This window comes from Lontra canadensis, unplaced genomic scaffold (assembly GCF_010015895.1).
Source record: "Lontra canadensis isolate GAN:19392208 unplaced genomic scaffold, GSC_riverotter_1.0 scaffold60, whole genome shotgun sequence".
NCBI classification, from domain to species: domain Eukaryota; kingdom Metazoa; phylum Chordata; class Mammalia; order Carnivora; family Mustelidae; genus Lontra; species Lontra canadensis.
In genome coordinates this window covers 9,222,608-9,243,269 of record NW_022631054.1, presented here as the reverse complement: position 1 = coordinate 9,243,269, position 20,662 = coordinate 9,222,608, and the positions used below count along the sequence as shown (strand labels likewise).

Below are 20,662 nucleotides of genomic sequence, written 5' to 3'. Positions count from 1 at the left end.
CCCTAGCCCCCACTTCCAGGGACTCACTTGGGCCCGAGGCAGCCCCTAAGGGGCTCCTCCTTCCGAAGCCACTAGGCGCAAGCAGTGGAGAGAGAGCATCAGCTCAGAATCAAGGGAGGCCCAAGTGTGAACTCCGGCTCCACCAAACCCCCGCTGTGTGACTCCTTTGAGGGCTGCTGTACCAGGACACAGAGACAAAGACGTCAATGTGACCTGCAGATGCCACAGCAGATATGGCTGCTCGGTGTTCCTTCCTCCCCTCCTGCCTTCCTCCTCAGAGGCCCCACAGACTCCGCCTGCTTTCCTCTGCTTTTCAGAGCAGCCACCCATTGTCTGGGCACCCAGCCCCCTTCCAGAGAGGCTGCAGCACGACCAGCTCCCCAGCTCCCCAGCTCCCACTTCCTTGATGCCCCAAATAAGTACACAGGTCCTTTTCATTGAAGGGTTTTACTGCTAATCACTCTGGGAACAGATGTGGATTAGGGTGGGGGAACGAGTCACAGACATGGGGGACTGGGAAGGTCCCTGGATCATGGCTCCCTGAGGGCTTCCTTTTTATTCCTAAGGCAGGACCAGACTTCTTGTCCAGGCCGAGGAGGCCCCTTCCATTGGGAAGGCCGCTCCTCCCAGCGCAGGCGAGGCACAGCAGACGGGCACTGACAGCCACCATAACAGGCCCTGTGTGGTTCCTATACGATCTGGAGGACCATCAGGAGGTGATGCCCACCTCACAGGTACGTCCTCCAAGGCCAGGGGATGGTTGCCCTAATGACACGAGCCTGTGCTAAGCCTACCCTACTTCCCTTTCATCCCAAGGAGATGAAGCCAAGACCGGATCTTCCAAACTTTCCAAGGCAAGAAACTGGCCTGGAAAGCGGCAAGGCTTCTTCTTACTCAAGAGTCCCTTCTCAGGACCTCCCGCAGATCCTGGCTTCAGAGGCAACAGGAAACCATTCTCCAAAGTGGGATGAGGGGCTTGAGGTCGAGGGGGAAGCCGCAGATCCTGGAGATCTTCCTCCACTAGGCTGGCGTCTCTCCGCCCCTCTCCCTCTTCACCCTTCAGCTGGCGTCTCTGGCGGCCTGCTCGCCCGTGTGCGTTTTCTGGTGGCGGATGAGGTTGGAGCTCCGGGAGAAGTGTTTCCCGCACAGCGTGCACCAGTAGGGTTTCTCCCCTCTGTGGGTCCTCTGGTGGGCCCCAAAGTTGGAGATGTCGCTGAAGGTCCGCCCGCACTCAGTGCACTCGTAGGGCCGCTCGCCGGTGTGCGTGCGGTGGTGCACGCCGAAGCTGGAGCTGTTGCTGAAGCTCTTGCCGCACTCGCAGCAGATGTAGGGCGCCGGCTCCAGGTGGGTCCGGTGGTGCACGGCCAGCGTGGCGCTCTGGCTGAAGCTCTTGCCGCAGATGTCACAGCGGTACGGCCGCTTGCCCAGGTGGTCTTGCTGGTGCGTGGTGAGGTCCGAGCGCCGCCGGAAGCTCTCCTGACACTTGGGACATTTGTAGTGCTTCTCTTCCAGGTGGATCCGCTCGTGGCGGATGCGGTTGGAGCTCCTCGAGAAGCTCTTGCCACATTCGGAGCACTTGTAAGGCTTCTCACCAGTGTGGATGCGCTGGTGCGTTCTCAGGTTGGAGGTATTATGGAAGGTTTTCCCACACTGGGCGCATGTGAAGGGCTTCTCGTCGGTCTCGGGCCTCGGTGGAGCCGTGGGGCCCCCGGGCTCTCCGGTGGCGACAGTGACTTTCTGCCATGGCTTTTTGGGATGGACCTCTGGCGGACACTCTGACGGGCTCTCCTGCCTGCGCTCTTTCTCCCCATCTGGGATCTGAAAACCCTCCGAGTCATCCACTCTCCAGGGCTCACCCCAGTCCCCTTCCTCAGGCAGGTGCTGTTCTGGACGCTGCTCCTCCTCACTGCCCATTTCTGAACCCTGAGAATGGACACAAATGGCCAACACCTTTATTCCTGGGCTCAGGCCCGACTGCAGGGAACCTTTGTTCTGGCTGAGGGGGTGTACCCTTTCCCATGGAACTGTCCATCAGAAATAACCTCAATTCTCGGGAATACTTGGAGAGCATGCCTTTCCTTAGTAACTCTCAAGTGACAAACTTCCACAGATACGACAGCCACCCATCAGAGTAAAGTGAAGGCACCACTTTTGTCCACTCCCCACAGTTACTTGTCAGTGGGAATAATGTCACTTTTCCTAAGACCATGAAAGAATGACAGTCTAGACTCTAATTCCCATGTGGGTAAAGGAGCTTCCAGCTGCGGACGATTCCATTTCTCTGCCTAACTCTAAGCTGCCTGAAACTCCTTTTATGTTTAATTAAAACAAAAACCAAACAAAAAAAACTTCCTTAAAAGTATCCATTTGCCTGCTTTCAAAATGAACAGAACCTCTCATTCCTGAGGCTCTCCCAGCTGTTCAGAGGCCCAGCCATGAATTCTCTTACCTGTTCCGCCACCCTTCCCCTCCCCCGACCGCAGCCTAGCTAGCAACTAAGGGTTAACATGGGAGCCTCCAAGACCTACTGCAGGGCCCAGGCTAGGTCTGCTCCGACTGGTCAGTGCCCACTTCCGCTCTCTAACACCATACACAGACTTATACACACCGCATCTCTCTCTCACACACATACACCCCAAACACACGGCCATCCTCACGTACCAGTCACACTCAACCACAGTTCTCATATCATACACACAAACCACACAGTCACACATACACAGTCACATACAGACACATACACACACACAACATACACCCATACACACCTGTAGCCACATATGGCCACACACATCACATACACAGCCCTTCTAAATATATAGCCACGCACGTGCCTACCCAATCACACGTACAGCTATATTCGTACCCCATACAAAATCACACACACACACTCTTACATGCCACCTACAAAGACAGAGACACAAACCGCATTCTCTCCCCCCACACAACTACACATACACACTGCCAACTCAGGCAGGCATCAATAAACGTTTGCCAGACCGCACGGAACTCTGAGCTCCTACAGCCCGGGCCTGGCCAGGAGGGGATGAAGCACTGCCCAGCATGGGGTTTCCTCTGGGCCCTGAGGCCACAACGGCACTTTGGAAGGCCCAGTGGGCCAGTGCGGATACTGTAAGGTGACATGACCAAGGGACAGGGGGCTATGACAGGACAGTGAGGGAAGAAGAATGACAGATAGAACTCCTTCAGGTCAGCAAGCTTTTCTGAACACCCAGCAGTAGTCATGGAAGGGCCACAGACTACATTTAGGGCTGGATCCTGATGCTGACACACACTGTGGAACTGTGCAAAATGATTCAAGCCCTCTGAGCCTCGACTCCCACATCGCTAACAAGATGATACCCGCCTACACTGCAGGACCGTGTGGCAGAGGAAACACCTCCAGTGCTCTCCGGAGCTGCGGGGCGGGTTCGAGCGACGCAGCCAGTGACACCTACTAGGACCATTGCGGAGGACGCTATCTCCTAGCCCTGCACAGATCACAGGAATGAAAAAGATTCCTTATGTGATCTTGTTAGGAAAGAAAAAAATTTTTTTAAATTAAGAAACAGTACAGGAGGGGCGCCTGGGTGGCTCAGTGGGTTAAAGCCTCTGCCTTCGGCTCAGGTCATGATCCCAGGGTCCTGGGATCGAGCCCCGCATCGGGCTCTCTGCTCAGCAGGAAGCCTGCTTCCCTTCCTCTCTCTCTGCCTACTGTGATCTCTCTCTGTCAAATAAATAAATAAAATCTTTAAAAAAAAAAAAAAAAAGAAACAGTACAGGAAAATAAATGGCATGAGGCTCTATATAATCTAAAAGGTGAAATACAGACAGAGCCTCAAATCTTTGAGTGGAGGCTAGCAGATTTTTCTGGAAAGGGCCTGACAGTAAATATTTAGTAAATATTTGGGACCACAGTATCTCTGTTGCAACCACTCAACTCTGCTCTCGTATCATAAAAGCAGCCTCAGACAATTCCTTAAAGGAAGGACTGTGGCTGTGTTCCAATAAAACTTTATTTAAGACAAAGGGAGGTGAACCAGTTTACCAATCCCTGATAGAGTGTTTCTTGAGGAATCCAGAGAAGAGACGTGTAGGAGGCTTGCTTCATTTTCAAAAATGCAAGTAAACACCAGAAACAATTTATTCCTTGATACTGTTTCCTGACAATCCTTTTAAAAATCACAACCCCTTTTCCACACTCCCAGTCCTCCTGCCCCACAGCACTTCTCACCCATTAACATTCTATTTATTTCTTCTGTCTCTTATTTAGTGTCTGCCCTCCCCCTGCTAAAACATATGTCCCCTGAGGGACAGGGCCTTTGTTTTCTAATGTAATCCAAATTCCTCAGGTAGTGACAGTCATATATAGTAGATCTTTAATAAATATTCATTGAACGAGCTGAGTGAAGGCCAGGCCTGGCTCCAGAACCCATTTCATGCTTACCTGTGTCTGTCTCACCCACTGTTCTCAGGAATCTGCCCACTCTTCCACCTTTATGCACCCGCAGAATCTCATACGTACTTGCTTTTACACTGATTTGCAATGACCTTTTAACATAATGTTTCCACTAGCAGTTTATAAGCAATTTAAGGACAGAGACTGGGTCGTTTTGGCAATCTCTCCCCTGCACGAGGCACTGCTTAATGTCTTCTGATGTATGAATCAATGGATATGATCTGAATTCAGTCCCCAGTCCTGCCCACCCTACCTGGGGCTCCGGTACCACAGGGGGGGCTACCTGGCCCCCACTCACATCCAATCCTGCTATTCTAAGAACCTGTAATGTATCAGGCTCTGACTCTACTCAGGACTGAATGCTGGATCAATATAAGAGCAACAAGATTTAGGATTATGATACTACCCTCAGTTTATGGCACAGTGCAGGGAAATAGGCCATGACCTCCAGAAACTGGCATACAGTGTAGAAGGTTCAGTTATGGGGGGGGGGGTCAGGAACTGTGCCTTGGTCACCTTTGTACTGACTCCTCAATGCTTCACACAGCACCTGGCATTATATGGGAACCAATAATAATAAACATTCTGGAAGCTCATACTAAGTGCTAGGCCCTGGACTGAACGCAATATGCAAATCATGTCATTTCATTTTCACAATCTGTTTTAGAGATGAGGAAATGGAGGCTCAGAGAAATTGTAACTTGCCCCAGGGCACACAGCAAGTGTGTGGCTGAATAGGGACCTATGCCCATCACTCCAAAGCCAGTGCTTTAAGACATGCCACTAGTAACGGAGAGAAGCAGGGAGGAAGATAGGGAGGGAGAGGGGAAGAGAGATGGGGTGGAGAGGGAAGGAAAAAGAACAGTGCCAAGGGAGTTCCAAAGAAGACACAGGCGTGCCTCCCTGAAGAAATCGGGGATGAGCAGCTGCATGGAAAAGGCGGTATCTGAGTTACGACTTGCAAGACGGGTGAGCAAAATTGGAACTTGCAGAGCTGAGGAGCCCCCTATTTACCCACTGAGTATACAGGGGGCAGGTAAGGTAGAGACGCACATTTCAAAGATTTGGGGAGAGAAGGGCCCATAGGGCTTGCCTTCCTACGAGGCTCAGACCTACAGGGAGAACCGAAGGTAGAAAGGACTGGGGCAGTGGAGAAGCGGCCAGGGCTAAGAGGTGAGAGCCAAGAAGACAGGGCTGGTGATCACAGATGCTGAAGGTCAAGGGACTGGGTTTAGAGTGAAGGCGCCAAGGTGGAAAGTGGTCCGAAGGGCCGAAGTCCCGGCTCTTTAGGGTCAAGTCAAGGGGTAGGGGGTGGGGGATGATGCGGAGAGAGGAGCTTAGAAAGATCAGGAACAAGGTGTTTAAGAACAGAGAACTGTACTGGATAGCTGCATAACGGGTCAGAGAGAGGGGGCCAAAGGGGTCAGAGGGTCCGGAGGAGATGGGCGAGGGAGAGGAAAGAAGGCACAGGCTGCAATCAGAGGTGTCAGGAGACCGGAGCCCAGTAGGCTGGGTTGGGAGTGGCGGAGAGAGCCGATCGCGGAGTCGAGAATACGCGCGTCCTAGGGCATAGGTCTGGGTTCTGAGTAGCCGGATGGCTTGGGAGGGGTAGGGGAGGAGTAGAAGAGGGGTAGGGACTGACCCCCAAAGTATGGTCTGTGCCAGGGGGCTGGACTGAAAAGCCAACAGGAGGGCTTGTGGGGAAGGCTGGGGAAGCTGCCTGGCCGCGCGGGCCAGGGGCAGGGGCCAGGGGTCGGGGCGAGGGGACCACCGGGTCCCATTTGCTCCCCACCGGGTTCAGGGTGCAAAGCCACAGCCTCTAACTCCCTGGAGGAAGGGAGGTGGCCATGCTCACAGTTCCCCGCGAAGCCGGGCCCGCCACCCCCCCGCGACCTCGGGCCCAAACCGGACCCACCTCGCTCCCGCCGCTCCGTCAGGGACAGCGCCGCCTCAGAGGGCCGGGGGAGGAGCCGGAGCCGGAACCCAGAGAGGACCCGCCCTACCTCTCCAGGATTGGTTCCTGAGGAGGACCCTTTCTTCCCACTGGCTGTGCTGGCTGCCACAACGCGAGAAACCCAGGCGGTCCCGCCAATAAGTTTTGGCCTCGGGCAAGGCCTGCTGGGAGTTGTAGTCCTGAGGAAGAGCGCAGACTCGGAGAAGGAATTTGCGAAGTTGAGAACTGAGCAGTTGGGACTGAGTTCCCTCCCGAGGTCCTCGGATTTCTTTCCACGTTCACGCATTAAAAGCCCAACGTGTGAGGCCACCGGTCTGGCCAGTAGTAATGCGTAGAGCTAACCTGCATAACCACCAAGGGATCATGAACTCAGTTTCTTCTTTACTGTGAGTTGGTGGCACTTGACGGTCTGGTAGACATCCCGGTAGGCATCCGCGCTTTCCTCGAGGTTTGTATTTTAAAGTCAAAGGATTGTAGAGCTAGAAGGGGGAGTAAAGATCAACTAACCCAAAACGTTTGTCAGAGAACTAAACGTTCCCTGTGTGAGGAGCTGCCTCTGGGTCCCCCAATGTTCCTGCACAGGGATTTTTCTGGGTCCTACCTCGGTAAACCTGAAAGCCGGCACAATAAGACTTCCCAGGTATTTCCAGGATGAAGATTCCCGCCCCCCCCCAGGTTTTAGTTAAAGAAGAAGAAGTAGTAGTCTAATAGAATATTCTCATATCTGCAACGGTATTTCAGTGCAAAGAGCAAAGAATAGTATCTTCAGAGCTAGATAAATTAGAGTTATAATCCCAGTTCTACCGCCTAGCCATTTGGAGCACCATCCCCCTCCCCCTTAAAATCCCCGGTAGAATTATTTTAAAGATTAAATGAGTTAAAGCTTCTGCTTCCACAAATATCAGTTCTGTTTCCCGCTGGTAAATTTCTCTTGGGTGCAGCCAGTGTGAACAATGGGAATTAGTTTTAGGATTAAGATATTCGGGAAAGTATGTTTGAAACTGAGTATGAATGAGCGAAACATAAATACCCCACATACACTATTGCTTATAAATTGATTAAAATGCTGAGAAGGCAGATCAGAAATAAAACTGTGGCTTTGTTTCTAACTGTGGTTAAAGCGTGCTTGGGTGGATTCAAGGCTGTTCAAATACCAATTCCGTAAGATGTTTTCCTGTTACCAGTGCAAAGCCCTTCCCCACAACATCTCATTCATGATGAAAATAACATCATGCCAAACAACAAATATCAAACTTTTATTTAAGAACTGTACAAAAGCAGATAAATTTCACCCATGCATTGTGATAATTAAACATATATATCAACTTGACCAGGTTACAGGGTGCCCAGACATTTGGTCAAACATTATTCTGACTGTTTCTGCGAAGGGTGTTTTCCAATGAGATTAACATTTAAATTGGTAGAATGAATAAAGCAGATTTCTCTCCCGGATGTGGGTGGGCCCCATCCAATCAACTGAAGGCTTGAATACAACCAGAAAGCAACCCAACCCCTAGTATGAGAGAATTCTTCTTGCCTAAGGGTCTTTAGCCTGGGACATTGACTTTTTTTTCCCCCTACCTTCAGATTCAAATGGAAATACTGATTCTTCCTGGGTGTCAAGCCTGTCAACCATCAAACGAACTATGCCATTAGCTCCCCTTTGTCTCCAGCTTTCTGACTAATCCTGCAGATCTTGGGACATGCCAGCCTCCATAATCATGTGAGCCAATTCCTTACAGCAAATCTCTATACATATAAATATAACAAATATATATTGCCCTGGAGGACCCTGACTATGACAAGCGCTAACAGAGAGAACTTCAGACAGAAAGATCCAGTTTCCATTGGGTAGAACTGTGTACTCATCTGTGAACTGGTATCAGCCAGTATCTCTACAAAGAGGCCAGATCACATACGGGAATGACTTCAAAGTGAGGAGGATTTGTTCTGCAAGCCACACTAAAAAAGGAGGTTCAATGTTTTAACCTCGCACAGGAGCTACCAACTTCCTATTTGAAATCAGTACTCTCACCTAAGAGGCTGTTTGCTACACAGGTAGTCAAGTCTTCTAAGATAATGGGCTTATGGGGAAAAATAGCCTCTACACTGGTGGTCAGAACTGCCACTTTTCTAGCTGGACCTCTCTAAATCCCGGGAGGAGATTCGAAAGGACCAGGGTAGCTGACAGACTCATCCACGCCTGTCTTTCCAAGGCCACGCACAGCTGGGCTGCTGTGTTTGAAGCTCTGCATCCCAGCTCCCTGTCCGTGCTCTTGAGGCTTTTCGGGATTATGGCTACCACACTTAAAATCCCTGTACCTGGTTAGCATCAATAGGTAAGTTAGCTTTGAAAACGTGTACATTAGCTCTGGATGGCAGGAAACTATACTGTAAACAAGCATCAAGGAAACAGAAAGGGAGGGCATGTTTTACTCTTCCAACTTCCCCATCCCATATTCCAGAAGAAGAAGGAAGAGCGTGTGACCCAAAGGAGCTAGAGGCCTGCACTGAGAGAAGGAAAAAAGCCATCCTGGAGGGAATAAGAGAGAAGTCAGGGACCGGGCACCATAACCTCATGACTAAAAGGTCAAGTGCAGGATGAGGCAGGGTGAAGTTCCTTTAACTAGCTCCTCGAGTAGAGGACCCCTGTATCTTGGGGACACACATTTCACCATTCCATCATCCACTAAACCTAATCTGATGGTTGGTTTTCAAGAATTCTTCCAGAGCAATGGGAGCTTTAAATCCCGGAAGGATGACAGAGTTTAGAACTGAGCGCTGGGTGGAAGGTGGTGTGATTCGAAATGACAAGGTCTAGATCTGGGGAAAGGAGATGGGATGTTTCAGAATCAGTTGTTGGGCCAGCGGACTGAAATCCAGGGCAGGGCGCTGGACCATCAGGGGAGCAGGTAATGAGGAACAGCCCTAAAAAGAAGGAACCTTGAGACCTTGAAGGGCTGGGGCAAGGTCAGAGGGCCAGGGCAGGATCATATCCCTGGGTGGGAAAATCTCTGGTGCCTGAGGGGGGAATAAGGAAGGGTCCACGTTCATGGTCACGTCTCCATTCGCATGACCTTTTTCTTCTGGCTTGCGGCCAGTTGGTGGCTCTGATTTCTGGAGTTCTGAGCAGATGATTAGAGGTGCTGTGTTTTTCCCACCGTCATGAAGGCAGGGCTCAAAGAAAGGGCGAAGGGGGCCAGAGAAGGTGTGGGTGAAAGTAAAGATGTGGGATCTGCTGGTCACATTGTAGAAGGAAATGACGCCTGCCTCATAGTCCAGGAAAATTCCCACGCACCTCGGGGGCTCCTTGAGGCGCAGCGTGGTCTGCGGGGATGTGAGAGCTTCGTACTCCTTCTCACTACTCTGGCGGACAAGCCAGTGTCCGTTGGCAGGCGTGGCAGTGATCTTCCCCTTCCTGCTCACAGACTCACTACACACCCCCAGGGCCCATTTAGTCTTGTCTCCCACGTCCACCTCCCAGTAGTGACAGCCTGCCGTGAAGTACTCAGCGCCCAGGACACTGACAACAAAATCAAATCGCTGGGGGCCGTCGGGCACAGGCTGCCTTCTGTCTCCAAGCTTCACACGTCGCCGGTCCTCAGACAGGATGAGTTTGGGATGTGCTGTGTCTGGGTCCAGGGTCACTGCCACTGCAGAGAGTCACGGACAGGTGAGGCTGGGGAAGGCAAGGTCTTAGGGGATCTTTGGGTGGCTTTGGAGGGAAAGATAATCTCTAGGTCTGTGATCACTGTCATTGGTCTATTTGAGTTCATGTTTCTCCCTCCCCTATATGTATGGGAGCCAAAGAAAACGGTCTTCCAGTCTCCTAGATCTGCTGGGAGTGTATTAAGTTGAAAGAGGAAAAAGTATTTCATCTGTCTGTGAAACTGCCTTAATCCCTAAGAAACACTGCCTTCGTCTTCGATGGTCCCAAGGAATGTAATGTATGATAATAAACATAGGCTTTGATGTTAGACCCCGTAGCCAGCTAGGATGTGTGAGTCCCAGCTCTGCCACTTGCTGGTTATGTGACCTTGGGCTTGTTACTTATCTCCCAACTTCAGTTTCTTCTTCTATAAAATGGAAGTAGGGGCTCCCATTTGTACAAATTTTGCTAATACATGAGATGGTGCCTAGTTCACACAGTGAGAGTGTGATGCTCATTTTGTAGTTAAAATCATTGCTTATAATTATCATTTTTAAAGGGTAATATAGATAGAAGGATTCTTCTTTAAAATTGTGGATCATGAGGGTCACAGTGAGTCTCCCCCTTTTGCCAAGCATAGAAAACAGGCTCTTCTTGGAGAGAGAACCCATGAAGTCTATACTCAGTCAAGGTGGTGGGAGTGAGCCAGACCGAGTGTCAGAAGGGTTTATGAGCTCCTTGAATGCCAACCAAGGTGATCTGGTGTTTTCTCAAGTGCCAACTCCTCAATTCTATTGTACCTGCCTGAAGGAAGCCATGTGAACAGAAGGGGGATGAGTAGCTGGATGATAAGAATTGCCAGTAGGTGAAAATAACAGGTCTCATTAAAATAGCAGCAAAAAAGGGGTACCTGGGTGGCTCAGTCATTAGGCATCTGCCTTTGGCTCAGGTCATGATCCCAGGGTCCTGGGATTGGGACCCCGCATTGGGCTCCCTGCTTGGCAGGGAGCCTGCTTCTCCCTCTCCCACCCCCCCTGCTTGTGTTCCCTCTCTCACTGTCTCCCTCTCTGTCAGATAAATAAATAAAATCTTTTTTAAAAATAGCAGCAAAAAAATTGCCAACTATTTAGGAATAAAATGAAAAGAGATGTGCAAATCTTCTAAAATAAAACTATGAAACCTTTTCATAGTGTGTGCTGTGGGAGCATGAGCCTCACCCACTGTCTTCACTGAGAATCTCAGTCACCACCCCCCAAGAAAACTGATCTTGGAAGAAGGACATGGCAGGTGTATAGACAGAAATAGCAGCACTGGCTATTGGTCCAACTGTGGGATAGGAAGGACTTCCCAAATTTGAAAGCATGGAAGAGACTACACAGGAAAAGACAAATAAATTTGACTACAAAAAACAAAACAAAACAATCATACAGAAAAAAAAAAAAAACCATAAGGAAAGTAAAATGAAAATGAAAAACTTGGAAAAATAAGTTGTGAAAAATATGACAAAGAACTAGTATACTCTATATAGAAAGAACCCTTACAAATCAAAAAGTAGTCTGGACGGGACAGGAACAGACCAGTCACAAAGACGACATCCAAATAACCAACACACTTATGATAAATCTCAAAAATCATAGAGAACCCATAAGAAGATCACGATATATATATATATATAGGTATACATATACGATATATATGATATATATATCAGTATATATATATATATATATATATATATATATATATATCAGTGTTTTAAATGAGGGGAGACTTTCCAAATCTAAACGTCACCCCTCAAATCACAAAGATTTTTTTTTTAATTTGATAAGCAGATAAACAGATTTGATTTTAAAAAGCTTTAAATGACAGTCCACATTCCACAGGACCAGAGCTATGGGCTCTGACATGTGGATGCCCTGACTGGTATAACTTACCAAAGTGCAGCCTCGCCCGCCTCCAGCCTGAAAGACAGAAAGGGGATGCTTGAATTAAAAGGAAAATGGAGAACTCCTGGGGCGTGGGGGCCAAGTGCAGGGGAAGGTGTACCTCACCTGAGTTCGCCGCAGCTCTTTTCAATTCTATAAGAGAAGAAAGAAGGAGATGAGCTATTGCTGGAAATACAGACTCAACGGGAGATCAGGTGGTACGAGAGTTAGAAAAACATGGGACACTTACTCAGTTCACTCCGAAGTTTCTCTGAAGAATAAAAACAGTTGGACCAATCAGAACAAGGACTTCCAGAGTGCTGCAGTCCCATCCCAACCACATTCCCACATCAGACCCTCAGTAGCAGTACACTGAGCTTTCCCATGATGGGGCTTGCCACAGCCGTGGCTCCCAGCCGTGGGCCAGGGCTCCCCGAGGACAAGGCGGAGGAGAGTCAGCCAGTTTCTGTGCCCGCCAGAACTTTCTGGCAGACCAAGTCAACAACACATCTTCTGCATCTAGGTCACCACAACGTAAACATTTGTAGGATGTTGTGAGAGAATAAAGTCCGAGTTCATTTAAAACCATCACCCAATATCCATTTGATTTCCTTAAGTATATTTTCTCAATGTAAAATAAAAGAGACATGTCATCACATGTCTGAAGGTTTTTGTGGTTATAAAGAGGTTCTCATACATGAAGTGGTGGAGAAACATTGCTCCACACACTCACTGTAATGAGGATCCCGAAGGGAATGTCACACCTAGGGAATAAAAAGGGTCTCCCAGGAAGCTTCACCCATGGGAGGTGAGCACTTCCCAGTTAAAATCTTTCCCACGTAGAGACCAGATAACAGTTCTGTGGGAAAGAGGAACAGGAAATATTTGAGAAGAGAGGACTTTGAGAGCCAATACATCTCCAAGCCCCATGACCTCAAGTACCCTTGCCCCCATCTCCTGCCCTAAGAAGTGAAACCGAGACACTCATCCTAAAGCAAAGACGTCAGCAGAAGGAGGTTTGTACCATGAATGAGCAGTGGAACTTACTGAGGGCTTTATGGAGCCTTCCTAAAAAACAGAAAAAGGCACATGTGAATAGATGGGACGCAGGAAGGCTCATCACTCCATCCCTTCCCACCTGACCAGTGGAAGGGGTGGTGAACCAGCCTGTGGGCCCTGAAACTTCCTGAGGACCTGGACCGCCCGGAACTTTGGGTTTGCCTTTCTTGGCCCTCCCTTTTTTTCCAGCTCTTCTTCTGTGGTCCCCGTTGAGTGTTTCTGTGTGTTTGTAACTGTGTGCTCACGTACGTGTGTCTTGTTGTCCTTTAATAGCCTACTGTTGCTAATAGCGATACTGTGAGACCCAGTCGGAGACAGCCCCACTATACCACACCGTGCCTTCCGCCCCTGGACAGAATGGCCATAGCATCCCTGAGGTGGGCGCGCCCACACTTTCACCACCTTGAAGGAGATGGGATGCAGAAATCGGGGCAGACAGAGCCATTTCGAGCCAGGGACTTGTCTTCCCAGCAAGACCTTCCAAGGGCAAAGCCCCCTGTTTTTTTTGGTACCCTGGATGTGTCTGACTTCTACTCTCAGTGGTCCAGGGCAAACACTCAATTAACGAAGATGACAGGTGGGAAGGGAAAGGGGTACCAGGCTTTGTAATAAGAACTTTTTAAGTTGTCTATTTTAATCCTGAAAACAGGTGAGGAGACTCACTGTCCCCATTTTACAGATGGGGAAACCAAAGCTCAGAGCAGTGAAGTACCTTGTCCAAGGCCAGTAAGGGGCGCACTGGTGATCTGAGCCGAGTGTCACTGAACCAGCCCTTTTCTGTAAAGCCTGGGATCCTCCCATCATATCACACTGCCTCTCTCAATGCAAAAGCTGTATGGAGTTCTGAGATACTCATACACCCCATATGACCATAATAATACCTTTTCAAATAATAAGTAGATCTTCTTTTTAAGTGATTGGTGGAAAGGCTGATGAAGGGAGCTCAGGACAATTCAGACCTGTGAATGTTGACTAAGGGCATCCCCTCACCATGGTTGCTCTATAGCCCCTTGATATGGGAATGTAAATTCAAATAATATTAATGGAAGGTGTGTGTGTTTGTGTGTGTGTGTGTGTGTGTGTAATGTGTGTATGACAGACTGTCAACATTCATGTAGAAGTGGAAAGAATATGTTCTTTGTTATTTGTCCCCTACTCTTTATTCTGTACATATAATTACCTTTTTCTTTTGCGTGGTCTGAGAGAAGATTTTCTAGAGGAAGAAAAGTAAATGAGATTCTGTGCCATTACTTTGACGGTCCCCAACTCCTACTGAGTTCACCTGCCTTTGAGGCTCCCTATCTCTACCTCCTTGACCCAGGCCCTCACCATCTCTCATCTGGATGACAGAAACGGTGCCCCCCACCTGCCCCCTTCAACCTGTCTTGCTTCCTCTGGTCCCTTCTTAACACTGCAGCCAGAGAGCTTCTCAAAGCACAATTCTGGTAAGGACTGCCCTGTTCACTGCTTTACCACTGCTCCGAGAAGAAAAACGAAAGCCCTTCACATGATCTACAAAGCCTCCCCTAGCCTGACACCTGCTAAGTCCACAGCCTCATCCCCTGTCACCTTTCCCCTCACTTCTGCACTGTGTGTCTTTTGCACGTTGTTCTTTCTGCTTGTGGAAGGTTTTCCGTTCCCTCTTCCTCCAAGCCTGCCCGTCTTCCTGATCAAACATCCTCTGGGGACTCCGCTCCTGTCCTTCAAGTTTGGTTGGTTGGTTCCTCCAGGATCTAGTCTTTACGGCCCTTAGAACTTCCTCTCATGGCATGTGTGCACATTTATCTATGTAATTACTTCACTCACATCTGCTTCCCTGACTGGACTGAAAGCTCCAAGAAGGCGCAGACTGTATCTGCTTTTACTTGCCATTGTGACCCCAGCATCTAGTATAGTCCTGGGCACTTAGTAGACAATCACTAATTGTTTGTTGAACAAATAAAAGCTCCCCCCATGTTAGACCTACATGACTCCCACAGATCAAGAAGTGAGTTCGCATACAAAAATCACCAAACATACTAGAAGGCAAGCTCTGACAAGTAAGTGTCTGTGAAAACTGGAAAGGACAGTAAAGATGTCCCACCACCCCTGCCTATAAGGACAGCAGATACTGGGATTTTCAGCTAATCTAAAACAAACAAAATGAATAAAACACAGTAACATCTCCACCCAACTCAGGACACTTACCTACCTCCATCACCTGTTCATAGAGAAGCTTCTCTAGAAGACAGAAAGGGAGAGGTATCAGTTCAGTTTAAGGAAGGGATTTTTCTAATAGGCAGAGTTGTCCAAAGATGGCCCAAGCTGCCCAGGAGGACTTTGCTCCTTGTCACTCTGGGCATGTGACTATTTGAAAGGCTTAGTGGGTCTTCAAACCATCAGATAAGGGAAGGAATATTGGATTCCCTGACTCTCAGGGTCATGTTCAACCCTGTGATCCTGTGAAATTCAACCATATTTATGGGGTTTTATCTCATGGCTAGAATTGTATTTCTTAATTAACTAGCAGGCTGGCAAGATCAGTTCTTTCCTAATTTATCAAAAGATAGTGATTGACAGCTCTGTCCAGGATTTTTCTGCAGTTTCTCTGACCTTCTCTGCATTGGGAGTCCCCAAGCAAGACTCTACCAGTTCTCTCTCCTCCATTTTGCAGGGTCTCCAACCTACAGGTAATTCACGTCCATGTCTACTTCTTCCTGGACATTTCCTAGAGAAACCCATCCCACTTCTTGCCAGCTGGCGCTCCCTTACCACTTAGTTACCTTTTGATCTTCTTTGCTTCCAGATGAGGTAAATGCCCATGATGATGAGAATCCCCAGGACAGGCAGGATGACAGCAAGGGCCACTGTTGAGGAGGAGACCCTCCCTGGAGAAGGGGCTAAAACAGAAACCACCAATGGCCACCCTCAAAGAGACATCCAACAGCTTCTCCCATGCCACAGACCCCACTTCAGATGGCAGATGGCTCAAGCACATCCCAACTTCTTGGCTAGAGAGAGACTTCTAGCCAAGAATGTTGGGGGAATTACCCAGGGATGATTTTAAAGTGAGAAGTTCATTTCTTAGTGGTAGTTCTGATGGTCCTGCCTGAAGACAACAGGTTAAACTCCACTTTTCAACCACAACCTTGTCCTGTCCTAGATGGAGCCATTATCCGGGGACTTTGAAGGATAGGAGGGGCTTCCTCAGGGATCATCTCTAGTCTTCTCATGAGCACCCACCTGTCTCCCCATCAAGTCCTCACTCTGCTGTGAAACAACAGTCAGTGAGTGGCATCTTGGCCCTGAGCCCTACCAGCAGGGGCAGAACCATTTCTGTGGTGCTATAGCAGGAGACCTAAAGCCTGGGCAAGAAGAAAGGAGAAAGGAAAGAAGAGAAAAAGAGCAGAAGAAGCTCTGTGACCCATGGGAAGAGTCTCAGCTGAATGCGAGACCTCACTCAGCAGTATGTGACCCTGGGCAAGAGACTGAGCCTCCCCAAGCCTAGCTGACCATCTAGGAAATAGAGATGATGTAATTCCTGTCCCATTGGGTTGTAGGGAGACTTACCCAGGAGAGTAAAGCACTTAGCACTTCATGAGAGGCAGTGGCAGTAGTAAGGGAAGGGAGGGGGACAGAGAGGAAAAAAAAAGAAGGGATTCACAGAAGTCCTGACCCCTTCTAATCTGGGACCCCAGGCCACAGTCTGTCTTTCCTGGCTCCAAAACCACTCTGCTTTACCACATGGCTCCATGTTTAAAGGGTCTTTAAAAGATTCACACCCTTTGGATCCCTTAATTTTACTTCCAGAAATGCCTTCTAAGAAAATAATCAGAATCACATCCCAAAATATGTGCAAAGATGTTCACTGAATCATTCGTTATAATAGGAGGAAAAATTGGAGACCACCCAGATGTCCAGAAATAGGGCTCTGATTAATTTTATTATGCTATAACCACACAACGAAGTACTGTGTAGCTCTTAAAAATCATGCTGCAGAGAACTACTTAAGGACATGGGCAGAAAATGCTCAGGACGTTGTAACTAAAGGAAAAAAGACCCAGTGGAATACATATATGAAAACACACACACTCAAGAGATGGAGACATATAAGAATGTCTTGAAAGAAATGCCCCCAGAGGTTAGCAGCAGTTCTAATTTATGACATAACAGGCCATTTCCGGTTTCTTTATAATGTTCATCACTTTTTCAACTTTTCTACCAAAAACATGTGTTCCTCACAGAATTTTAAAAATCTGAAAATTCTTTATAAAGTTTCCACTCAGGTAGGAGTTTTCCGCAGGGGCTTCGAGCCCGTTTACTGCCCCGGCTTTTACCTGCTATGAGCATGGCTGTGGTCTTCTCTTGGCCAAGGGCCAAATTGTGGACGGTGCAGGACACGTTCCCCAGCGTGCTGTCCCTGACTCTGCTGGACACCGCGATCCGGAAGAGCCCAGCTTCCAGGACATGGACATCCGACAGGGGTCGAAGCACTCTGCCTTGAGGGTCTTTCCACTGGGCCAAGGGCTGTGGAAACCATCCCGCGGACCTGCACACCAGCTGGATCCATCCAGCGTCGTAGCCCTTCACGTGGATGTAAGGGTCGGAGCCTAGAACTGGAGGGAGACGGGGATCACAGATGCCTGACAGTGGGGGCGCGGTGCCTGCCAGAGCTCTGGCCCCCTTCCCGCAGCATCCCCGGGGGAGGCGGGGCTGTCCAGGCCACTTGCGGGCCCGCCCTCTCCGCAGCCCCACGCTCCTCCCAGCCGGGTGAGAGAGTCTCTGGCTTCATCCTCACACTTCGCAAATGCACCCCTGGGGTAACTGCATCCCACGATTCAGGTCTTGGGGGTACCTCTGTCCCCACTTTGGAAAATGACTAACCTGCCACCTGCAGGGTCACGGTGCCGTCCCGAGTCAGGTTTCCGATCTGGACCTCGCATTGGTACAGCCCTCGGTCCTCCAGCCGGACTTGGCGGATCTCCAAGGACACGCTGCCCTCTCTCGGGTCCCTCCGCAGCGCCGTCCGCCCCTTGTATTCCGGCATCACGCCTTCCTCCCGGTCTCTCCCGTCGCGGAACACGTGCACGACCTGGGAGCGGTCCGGGCTTGGGGACCGCAGCCACGTCACCGCGGTGGGCACGGTGACCGGCCACAGGGGGATGGGGCAGGGCAGTTCGGCTGTGCCCCCTAGTGGGGCCAGGTGGTAGTCGTCGGCGTCCCCTGCGTAGTGCGGACAGAAAACAGACAAGGGCGTGTGGGCGGGACCAGAGAACAGCCGCGCGGCGGTGGGTGAAAAGGGAGGTCTTGGCGAAGAGCACGGCCAGGGAAGGGCGTTGGAAAGGACTCGGCGGGGAGGGGTGGGTGGAAGAGAGCGCGGGACTCGTTGGGCAGAGGTCCCAGGCAGGGAAAGAGGCTCACCAACTCCTACCTGACAAGGGCAGGGGCAGCCAGAGGAACATAAGTGCCACGAGGCAGCTGGAGAGCCAGGAGCCAGAGGAACTTGCCATCTCCGTGGGAACTAGGAGGACAGACGCAGGGAGACACCAGAGAGGGCTGGTGAGCATGATGCGGGTGCCGGGACAGTGTAAGGAGGTGGGGCGCCCGGTGAGGGCTGCTTGGCCAATGCTCTGGAATCACACAGCCCAGAGTTGGAATCCCAGCTCTGCTATTTATCTCCATGTCAACTTGTAACTTAACTTCTCTGGGTAACCTTGTAACTGAGACCCTGTTTCTCTGTCTTTAAAATGGGTACAGTAACTGTGCCTTCTGGCAGGATTATTGTGAGGGTCGAAGGACGGAAGTGCTCAATGTGGAGGCGGGGTCGTGGGTGTCTATGAATGCCATGAGTGAGGACCATGGTGATACGGAGGGTGAGGCACTGAGTGTGATTTGGAAGGCTGAGGGAGGAGTCTGGAAGAACAAGAACTTACACTGGGGACTAAACAGGTGCACATCAGGATACTGGCTTCTTCTAGCACTTAGTGTCCCAAGACAGACGTGGAATGGGCCTGTGGTTAGCCTCTCTTCTACCCACAGTGGATTCAAGTCTTGGCTCCACTCATGGGCTAGCTCCATGGCCCTGGGAACATTCTTAATATCTGTGGGCCTCCAGTGCTTAATCTATAAAGGTGGAAACTTCTTCCCGGGTTCAAGAAGGCAATGCATGGAAAGATCTTGCCACAAAGCCTCACAAAACAAGTGTTCAGTAAATGTGCTGTAGTTGTTATTACTGAATCAATGAGTGCATGAACCACAAGCACACCCCAGAGGATTCCCTACTTGAAAACTCTCTTCCAAGTCAAACTCTCACTCTTTGCAGATGAAATGACACTTTATGTGGAAAACCCAAAAGACTCCACTCCAAAACTACTAGAACTCATACAGGTATTCAGTAAAGTATCAGGATATAAAATCAATGCACAGAAATCAGTTGCATGTCTATACACCAACAAGAAGACTGAAGAAAGAGAAATTAAGGAGTCTGTCCCATTTACAATTGCACCCAAAACCATGAGATACCTAGGAATAAACCTAACCAAAGAGGCAAAAAATCTGTACTCGGAAAACTATAAAGTGCTCATGAAAGAAATTGAGGAAGACACAAAGAAATGGAAAATTGTTCCATGTTCCTGGATTGGAAGAACAAATATTGTGAAAATATCTATGCTACCTAAAGCAATTTACACATTTAATGCAATCCCTATGAAAATACCATCAATTTTTTTCAAAGAAATGGAACAAATAATCCTAAAATTTGTATGGAACCAGAAAAGACCTCGAATAGCCAGAGGAATGTTGAAAAAGAAAGCCAAAGTTGGTGGTATCACAATTCCAGACTTGAAGCTCTATTACAAAGCTGTCATCATCAAGACAGTATGGTACTGGCACAAAAACAGACACATAGATCAATGGAACAGAATAGAGAGCCCAGAAATGGACCCTCAACTCTATGGCCAACTAATCTTTGACAAAGCAGGAAAGAATGTCCAATGGAAAAAAGACAATCTCTTCAACAAATGGTGTTGGGAAAATTGGACAGCCACAGGCAGAAGAATGAAACTGGACCATTTCCTTACACCACACACAAAAATAGACTCAAAATGGATGAAAGACCTCAATGTGAGAAAGGAATCCATCAAAATCCTTGAGGAGAACACAATTAGCAACCTCTTCAACCTCAGCCGCAGCAACGTCTTCCTAGGAACATCGCCAAAGGCAAGGGAAGCAAGCTTGGGCAAAAATGAACTCTTGGGACTTCATTAAGATCAAAAGCTTTTGCATAGCAAAGGAAACAGTCAACAAAACCAAAAGACAACTGACAGAATGGGAGAAGATATTTGCAAACGACATATCAGATAAAGGGCTAGTATCCAAAATCTATAAAGAACTTACCAAACTCAGCACCCAAAGAACAAATAATTAAATCAAGAAATGGGCAGAATGAACAGACATTTCTGCAAAGAAGACATCCAGATGGCCAACAGACACATGAAAAAGTGCTCCACATCACTTGGCATCAGGGAAATACAAATCAAAACCATAATGAGATACCACCTCACACCAGTCAGAATGGCTAAATTAACAAGTCAGGAAATGACAGATGCTGGCGAGGATGCGGAGAAAGGGGAACCCTC

At 49.0% G+C, this 20,662-nt stretch overlaps 2 protein-coding genes across 2 annotated transcripts in view; both read right to left on the bottom strand.

Moving 5' to 3' along the window:
• Positions 1–431: 431 nt before the first annotated feature.
• Positions 432–6,424, bottom strand: ZNF691 (zinc finger protein 691). The gene is made up of 2 exons (XM_032877496.1): positions 6,375–6,424; positions 432–1,923 (listed from the first exon to the last, which is right to left on the bottom strand). Exon 2 carries the CDS (start codon positions 1,912–1,914, stop codon positions 1,060–1,062), a length of 855 nt encoding a protein of 284 aa, XP_032733387.1. The 5' UTR covers positions 1,915–1,923; positions 6,375–6,424; the 3' UTR covers positions 432–1,059.
• Positions 6,425–7,710: 1,286 nt separating this feature from the next.
• ERMAP (erythroblast membrane associated protein (Scianna blood group)) overlaps positions 7,711–20,662 on the bottom strand; it is a 29,996-nt gene continuing 17,044 nt past the window's right edge. Inside the window, exons 3-13 of the mRNA XM_032877495.1 lie at positions 18,457–18,546; positions 17,910–18,248; positions 17,363–17,641; positions 15,809–15,925; positions 15,234–15,266; positions 14,227–14,259; positions 13,035–13,055; positions 12,238–12,258; positions 12,114–12,140; positions 11,997–12,023; positions 7,711–10,066 (exon numbers count right to left, since the gene is read on the bottom strand). Of these exons, the coding sequence (XP_032733386.1) occupies positions 9,342–10,066; positions 11,997–12,023; positions 12,114–12,140; positions 12,238–12,258; positions 13,035–13,055; positions 14,227–14,259; positions 15,234–15,266; positions 15,809–15,925; positions 17,363–17,641; positions 17,910–18,248; positions 18,457–18,546 (1,712 nt within the window). The 3' untranslated portion in view covers positions 7,711–9,341. The remainder of the gene's footprint in view (positions 10,067–11,996; positions 12,024–12,113; positions 12,141–12,237; positions 12,259–13,034; positions 13,056–14,226; positions 14,260–15,233; positions 15,267–15,808; positions 15,926–17,362; positions 17,642–17,909; positions 18,249–18,456; positions 18,547–20,662) is intronic.